Raw genomic sequence first — 8,263 nt, forward strand, 5'->3', positions numbered from 1 at the left:
TCTGCCTGCCCACCTTGCACACAAAGGCCACACTTGTCTTGCAGCAGCGTGATCTGTGGAGCCGTCGGTGTGGTAGTGGCAGTGTGTGGGGCCAAGTGCCATGGGTGTTGTGCAGCCCTTCCTGTTGCAGTTCTGCCGCTACAAACTTTTTTTTTCTTTTCTTTTTCGTCGCAGTGGGAAGAGGACAGTTCTGAGGGGGGGGGGAGGAATTCAAGGAGGGTCTTCTCTGAGCCTCCTGAGAGAGAGAGAGAGAGAGAGAGAGAGAGAGAGAGAGAGAGAGAGAGAGAGAGAGAGAGAGAGAGAGAGAGAGAGAGAGAGAGAGAGAGAGAGAGAGAGAGAGAGAGAGAAGGGGAGGGGGGAAGGCACATAGCCGAAATATGTGAATTGTTTTAGTTGATCGCCTCCCTGTAAGTCAACCGCCGCCCTTAATATGGAAGCTTTTACATGCCGATAAATCCACCAAGGATCATAAGAGGTGGAAGGCTGAACGGAAAAAAAGGCATGCACTGGCTCCATCACTTTGTAGCTCGAGTTTGCAATGTCCATAATTACTGGATACTATTATAATAACAAAAGGAGAATTAAATATAGGACAAAGGTATTTTTATAAATGTATCTTTTATTCAACAACAATGTAAGTGTTTAAAGCATGAAATTAGTGCTCCCAAAACCTGCTCTGGGATGATTGCCTGAAGTATGCGATATGTACCTTGGATTCATAATTGCACACAATAGACCTTTAGTGATCCCTCTGTTGGAAGACAAAAATGCATCAAATAAATGCTGTTTTCATTTTTTTTTTTTTTTAATTAGAGTGGCGGTGCTCCAGAGCAACTAAAAGAACGAAGAAAAGTCACATTGAGGTGCCAGTCCGTAAAGAAAAGTGAAAAAGGAAGCATCCAAAACTGGAGCCTAAGATATGAGAATGAACATAAGCCAAGCACAAATTTGCTACACTTTGATGATACAATATCTTTCAATGTTTATTCAGATTCATGGTGATAAAATAGTCATAAACATCAGTTGGGCCAAGTATTGCTCTGGTGCTCATTTCTGTCTCCTTTGAACTTGAGCTTATAAGTAACAGATAGAAATTTCTTACTCCAAGGCAGTCTCAAGAAAGAATTATGAAAAAAATTATATATATATATATATATATATATATATATATATATATATATATATATATATATATATATATATATATATATATATATATAAGAGGAAAATCTGAGGAGGACGACAAAAATCAGCAAGTGAGCACGTAGTAGGAGGGGGAGTGGAGGAGTAAGACGAGGACGTAAAAGACAAAACAAACAGAAGGAGGGTGACAAGTAGCAATAAGAAAAAAAGAGGAAAGGATCCCCATATCCTTCCCACAACTAATGCCAGCTGGAGCACACTCAGAGAGCGAACATCTCTATCAATGTCATACGCTAATATGTAATATGCTGAAAAAAATCCGCAGACTTAATGAAACATAACAAACTGCCTCCGTAGACCTACACATGAGACGAATCTTGAAAATACCATAGATTTGCATACGTACCCATATTCTCCTGAGGTTTAAGGAAGCATGGGTGAATACACAATCAACTGATAATAAGCAGAAAAAAGAAAATAAAAAAAAATAACGCGAATAATAGATGGATGGACGAGGGGATGGAAGAATCAGTGCAATCTTTCCACTGTCACTTGTTGTGTCCTTAAACAAAGAGAAGAGTGACAAAATTATTAATAAGAAAATTAAGAAAAGTAAGCGAATAATAAGTAGAAGGATAAAGGGGAAGTCAATTACTGCAGTAAGATTAATCAAAAGTAAAAATAAGTACTGTAGTTTGAGTGGAAAGAAAAAATTGATATTACTATAGTAAGGGGAAGGAGAAACGTAAGACTACTGAAGTAACAGGAATGAAAAAAAAAAATAATAATATAAGTAAAAGAAACAAAAATGAGGGTATAATAGTAAGAAAAAAATCAAGGATGCTACAAGAATAGGAAGGAGAAACCACAAATAAGTATAACCGGAACAAGAAAGTTAAGATTCACAACAACAGTATACATGGAAAGAGAAAAACGAGGCTAAGTACAGAAGTAAGGAGCACTAAGTTCTTATCCAGCCACACTACAGCTTTGCCCTGGTCAGGTCCTTCCTCCCGAGGGTGCCGCTGATCATGCCAGAGGGCTTGTCGACGGGCAGGAACACCTCGTTGTTGTGTATGTTCCCTACTACGTTTTCGAACTTGCTCATGTCGATGTTGAAGTAGTGTTTGTTGGGCATCGTCATCTTCATCTGGGATACCTGGGGGGAGGGAGGCTAAGTGTGAGTGTGTGTGTGTGTGTGTGTGTGTGTGTGTGTGTGTGTGTGTGTGTGTTGTAAGGTGAACATGATTATGGGTGAAATGGAGAAGCATGTTAATTGCAAGTAATTTTGTGGGTGATTTGAAGGTGGGATTGTATAGTGTGTGTGTGTGTGTGTGTGTGTGTGTGTGTGTGTGTGTGTGTGTGTGTCCATAATTGTTTGTTTTTTAACCTACTTTTACGTATTGTTTTATGTTACTATACTTTCATATATTCTACACACACACACACACACACACACACACACACACACACACACTTTCGCATAACCATCTGCAACTTTTTTAAACACCTTTTTATACTAATTACAGTCTCTTGATAACTTCCTGTAGCCTAGGAGAGATATGAATCTCCTATTGTCTCTTTCTTAAGTATTCATACAAGCAAATTTTACTACTTTTTTTAAACGACAAAAGACGACCGTAAACTGAAGAAGGCTCAGAACACTTCTCATGAAACTTCGAAGCATTAAAAGATACGGACTCAACACTATCGAAAGCGCATACTCACCTCAGGAAGCTGGAGGAGAACGTCCTTGATAATATTGTAAAGGGTATGCTGCACTGAGGGAGAGCTGATGCCAGAGTCAGCCGGTCCTGAGAAGTTGTCCTTGATCACCTTAAGCACCGTGATCCTGTAGAGTTTGGTACAGGTGCATTAAACGAGGAGGAAAGAAAGGGAAAAAAGTAATGAAGGAAGAAAGGAAGAGGAGGAAAAAGATATTTAAAAAGAGAAATGAAGAAAGGATGGAAAGGAAGCATAAGGAAAGAGAGAGAGAGAGTCTATATATCTTTTTGTCTGTTAGTCCATCTATCTATCTATCTATTTATTTATCTGTCTATCAGTCTATCTATCTGTCCATTTATCTATTTGTCTGTATATCTATCTATATTCATCCATCCATCTATTTATCTATTTGTCCATCCACCCATCCATTTTCTATCTATCTATCTATCCATCTATCTAACTAGCCATCTGACCATCTATCTATCTATCTATCTATCTATCTATCTATTTACCTATCTGTCTGTTCGTTTATGTGCTCATTTATTTGTTCGTCTCTCTCTCTCTCTCTCTCTCTCTCTCTCTCTCTCTCTCTCTCTCTCTCTCTCTCTCTCTCTCTCTCTCTCTCTCTCTCTCTTATTCAAGGCAGCAATATATTAGGATTCATACAAGCAAATCATTGTGTTTCTCTGTCACCATTTCGCCCCATTGACGCCGTTGGTCTAAGTGTGGTGAATGCCATCATCTCGTTCAAGAGCTGGAAATGGATGAAGAAAAATTAAAACCGTATTTCAGATTGCCTCCCGCTCAATTCAATGAAACCCGCTCATCCGGAACAAGGCGGCAAGAAGCATAAGTGTAGCGAGCCCTCCAAAGTCTCTCATGAAAACACCCTTGAAAACTCCAATAACATCCACCAGAACCTGTTTGAAATCGTCGAGAAAATCAGACAAAATGTTTCACAGTACGCATAAAATTTTGCTTCGTCTTTGGATTTAAGAACGACTTTGCCCACATTAAACAACCATTTCCTTAAAAAAAATAAATAAATGTGCTGTGTAGGAGATTTTATCACCTACTCATACGCTCCTAAAGGTATTTATTCCCTGTAGAGTAGAAGGAAGGAAAAAAAAAGTTTAATTGATCATCTAATTCCTTGCATCTGCGCCATGACGCTTCGGACGCCATCAGAAGTCGATAAATCTATGAAAAATAATTATCGGCAATGTTATCAGGTTGCGGGAGTAATAAGTTGGCGCTCAAAAGATTCGCGGACGTAAAGTTTGGTTAGGTGAAGAGCGTCGGGCAATTTAGTAATAGAACATTAATCAGTATGTGTTCAGCCTTACAGGTGATAATATGATGCGTCGAGATGACTAATTCCTCTTCACACCTGGTTGGCACCTTTACATATTCAGTGCCTCTGCTGCATCTGTGAGTCTGATCCATTCGGCATTCGTTTACGTCTTCCTGGTTCTTCTTTTTCCAACGCATTCTCGTATTTAATGCACCGAATGTCCTCACTGTTGTGTCGTCTGCTCTTTCCATATAAGAGGAAGAGAGAGATACAGAGAGAGGCGGGTCGATTATAACACTCACCAGGTCCTGCCGAAGTCAATGTTTGCGATGTCGGTGTAGCGCCACGATGCCGAGACCACCGTGGAGAAGATGCGGTCCTCCTGGTCTGGCAGTGTGCGGAACTCATCCTGCACGAAGTTTACGAAGGAGGACTGAGTTGTCTTCAGCAGCCTCATGCCCTCCAGCCCCGTCCACACCTCAGCAACTCCTAAGGAAGGTTCAGTTAGATTACGTTAGGTTAGGTTAGAGGCAAAAAAGGAATGTTTAGTGCTCTACGTGATGTTGGTGCTGTCCTTTTACGCCCCCAGCAAGAAATTATGTGTGCTTCTGGAGGATATTTATTTGGTAGAATACAAGGAGAAAAGAAGTGTAAGATTGCAACAGCCATATAAAGAAGAAGGGGGCATATGTGTTTGAAGATAAATATATTAAGGAAATAATGACAACAATGCATAAATTTTGGATGATGATAGAAAAGAAGAGGAAAACAAGGGAAACAGAAGACCCGAACAGTGAGAAATAGCAAGTCAGGGAGTGTCGTAACAAAGGCAACTGAATTCAACACACGTTCTGGCGCGTGTGTGTGTTTCTATAGCGCCTGTGTGTCATTTAGTTTATCTGACACGTTTTGTAAGTTATTCTCATCTTTCAGCAGAGTACATGAGGCGTTAATGGGAAATAATAAATTGTGATATTGTCGACTTCCTCTGAGGCTGTCCTGCGTCACAACCATCGTTCAGTCCTCACTCATAAGAACATAAGAACATAAGAAATAAGGGAAGCTGCAAGAAGCGACCAGGCTTACACGTGGCAGTCCCTGGTTACACGTGGCAGTCCCTGCTTGAACATAGATGCATTGTTGACAAGAGGAGACCCACGGGATTTATTTTTTCTTAAGCATTTTCTCCCGTTCTGTTGACTTTTCTTCTTTTACTGTTAACTATTCACGTATAAGGTAAATAAATAGATGCATTATGAATAAGAAGAGACTACCGGGAAATATTTCGTAAGCAAATACTCCCGCTATGATGACTTTTCTTGATGACGCCTTAATGATGGAAACTCGAACCCTCACAAGGCACTTTGAGAAATAAATACAAGTGTTGCTTCTCATCACACAAGTGCAGCAAAGGCGGGCCATTACACCTAAATGAGCGCGGTGACATGTCTCATCTTTAAAGGACAATATTCTAAAACACTTCTGCGCTCATCTCCACTTCATTCAGAACGTTCTACTTGAAGTTATGCAGCCTTTTAATGGTGTTTTATGATTCCAGTGACAGATTAACAAGATTTCCACATTACTAACAGGAGAAGCAGTCTTGAGAATCTGACTAGCCATCTACGTTGCCTTTGAAAATAGCGATGAGAGAGCAGGGCGTTTCAGAAGGCTGGCCAAAATTTGTTCCTCAGCGAAGCCTTACCTCCCCTCTTCTTGATCACCTTGCACGTGTGTTCCACCTCAGGACAAAAGATGAAGGAGTGGTTGTGGGCGCGCCCGTCCACTACCTGTCGCTGCCACGGGTACGCACGCACGCTGATGGCCACGTTGGTGACCTGCGCGTACTGTGCCAGGAAGTGATCCGTGAGCAGCAGCGCGAAGGCCTCAGGAGACGTTATCTGTTGGTGAGGCACAGGAAGAAAGAAGATTAGACAAATTTATGGATGAGAATGATAGGCGGAAATAAATAGATATGTTTCATACAGGGGCCAATTTAGCTGCAGACTATGAGGTTATTTGTTTCCTGTGGCTCTTATTTACTTCACTGAGATAAAGGAGAGTGCAGTAGAAGGGTTGTCCTCTCCCATGAAGCCCTCCATCTGAAGTTTGCCAGAGGAAACGATACTGTGCAATAAAACTAACATGTGATTTTTGGGCAGAGGGAAACGAGGTGCTGTAATCTGTTGCTACCTTCTGCTTCTCGGAGGAAAAGTGTAATAAAAAATGGTAAGTAAGATGCAAAAGGTGTCATTAAAAGTGTACATGAAGCAGAAAGTGTGTTCGTAAGAGGTGATTCACCTTTCATCCTCACACACCTAATTTTCTCCTCATCCCTTCACTCTTATACTTTTCCCTCGCCGTCATTTCTTTCTACTCAAATTGATACTCGTTCTTGTTCTATCATGTCCTCACCTTTCATATTCACAATCTTACCTCTGTATCTTTAAATTAAATATATCCTCCCCTCCCCTCCCCTCCCCTCCCAATCACGGCTTCAGTCTCCTCTCCTCCTCGCTGCCTCTACCTCCCTCTCGTTGCATCCAGTCGTCTCTCACTCCAGTCATAGCTTCACTCCGTTATCTCTCGTTCCCCTGCCTCTCTTAATTCCTGTAACAATAGGCACTTTCTCATCGTAGTCCAGCCTCACTGTATAGTCTTCCCTTCCTTGCTTCTCTCCTCTCCCTGGCTTCTGTCTAATACCACTACGGATTATCCCGTGCCACCCTCTTGCCTTCCCTTATTTGGTCCCTCTCTCGCTCACCCCATGGCGCTTGGCGAGGACGTAGACGGTGTTCTTCTGGGAGTCTGTCGCCACCACATCCGAGTTGTCCCCCACCAGGTAGTCCTTGTCTGTTTCCAAAGTCAGCTGCGTGTCCACTTCGTATTCCTTGATGGAGTGCACGGGTCCCTCTCTTCGCACGTGCAACAATTTCACGTTCCCCTTGCCGTATCCACGTGCCACCCATTCCAGTCCCGCCTCCATGGCTCCTGCGTAGTCTTGGTGGTGGTGGTGGTAGTGGTGGTGGTGGTGGTAGTGGTGGTGCTCCTGTTGGTCGTTTTCTCACTGTTGTTTGCGCTTACTGTTTCTTCCGTTGGTTCTTTCCGTCCTGAAAGATTATTGACCGAGTGAGTGATGTGAATGAACAAGTAAGGAATATATAACTATATTCTAAGATAATAAATATATAAATGAATATGCCAGTGCATCAGATATCATGAAACTCGGTCTATTACAACAGTATCAGTGAATAAATAACAAAAAGCACAATACTTTAACAGGAATATCAAAAGCACTCCTGTCATCTGTCATCAATAGGCTAACACATGAGTCTTGTGTTCGTGGTATGAATCACACCTGAGTTAGGTTTTAGCATATGAAGGTGAGGTCGCGTGTATAATTACAAAAAAAAAAAAAATCTTATTCCCACAGTCGATGATCATGAACCAAACAAGTCATATATTTTGACATCCACACAACCTACTGCACGCATTGAGGGAATATATATATATATATATATATATATATATATATATATATATATATATATATATATATATATATATATATATATATATATATATATATATATATATATATATATATATGCACACAGCTCTATTATTTCAACTCTTTTCCCATCAGCCCGTCAATGAAACAGCTGCCATTAGCCTTGATGAACACCGCCATCTACCGAATACATTTAACAACTGGTGGCGTCGCGAAGAATGTCAGGGACGCCGCACTGGACGCAGGGCGAGTTGCTAGGCAGGTTTTGCACCACCGTCCAAATGAAAGTTACATACGTAAGCGAGTAGAAATTATGTCATACTAGTAAAAACACAAGCAAGTGCAAAACTGTTGTTGTTGATGTTGTTGTTGTAGTTGTTGTTGTTGTTGTTGTTGTTGTTGTTGTTGTTGTTGTTGTTGTTGTTGTTGTTGCTGTTGTTGTTGCTGCCGCTGTTGTTCTTTTAGTTGTTGCTGTTTTAGTTATAGTTGTACTAGTAGTAGTAGTAGTGGTACCAGTAGTAGTAGTAGTAGTAGTAGTAGTAGTAGTAGTAGTAGTAGTAGTACAACTATAACAACTAGTAGTAGTAGTA

General features: G+C 41.0%; 1 protein-coding gene across 2 annotated transcripts in view; it reads right to left on the reverse strand.

The window, feature by feature from the left end:
- Positions 1-599: 599 nt before the first annotated feature.
- The window catches only part of LOC135111678 (uricase-like), a 10,435-nt gene continuing 2,771 nt past the window's right edge, over positions 600-8,263 (reverse strand). For both annotated transcript variants that reach the window (XM_064025254.1, XM_064025255.1), the window contains exons 2-6: positions 6,927-7,272; positions 5,868-6,063; positions 4,465-4,651; positions 2,872-2,995; positions 600-2,302 (exon numbers count right to left, since the gene is read on the reverse strand). In XM_064025254.1, the coding sequence (XP_063881324.1) occupies positions 2,126-2,302; positions 2,872-2,995; positions 4,465-4,651; positions 5,868-6,063; positions 6,927-7,148 (906 nt within the window). In that variant the 5' untranslated portion in view covers positions 7,149-7,272 and the 3' untranslated portion in view covers positions 600-2,125. The remainder of the gene's footprint in view (positions 2,303-2,871; positions 2,996-4,464; positions 4,652-5,867; positions 6,064-6,926; positions 7,273-8,263) is intronic.

Source organism: Scylla paramamosain, chromosome 22 (assembly GCF_035594125.1).
Source record: "Scylla paramamosain isolate STU-SP2022 chromosome 22, ASM3559412v1, whole genome shotgun sequence".
Classification (NCBI taxonomy): domain Eukaryota; kingdom Metazoa; phylum Arthropoda; class Malacostraca; order Decapoda; family Portunidae; genus Scylla; species Scylla paramamosain.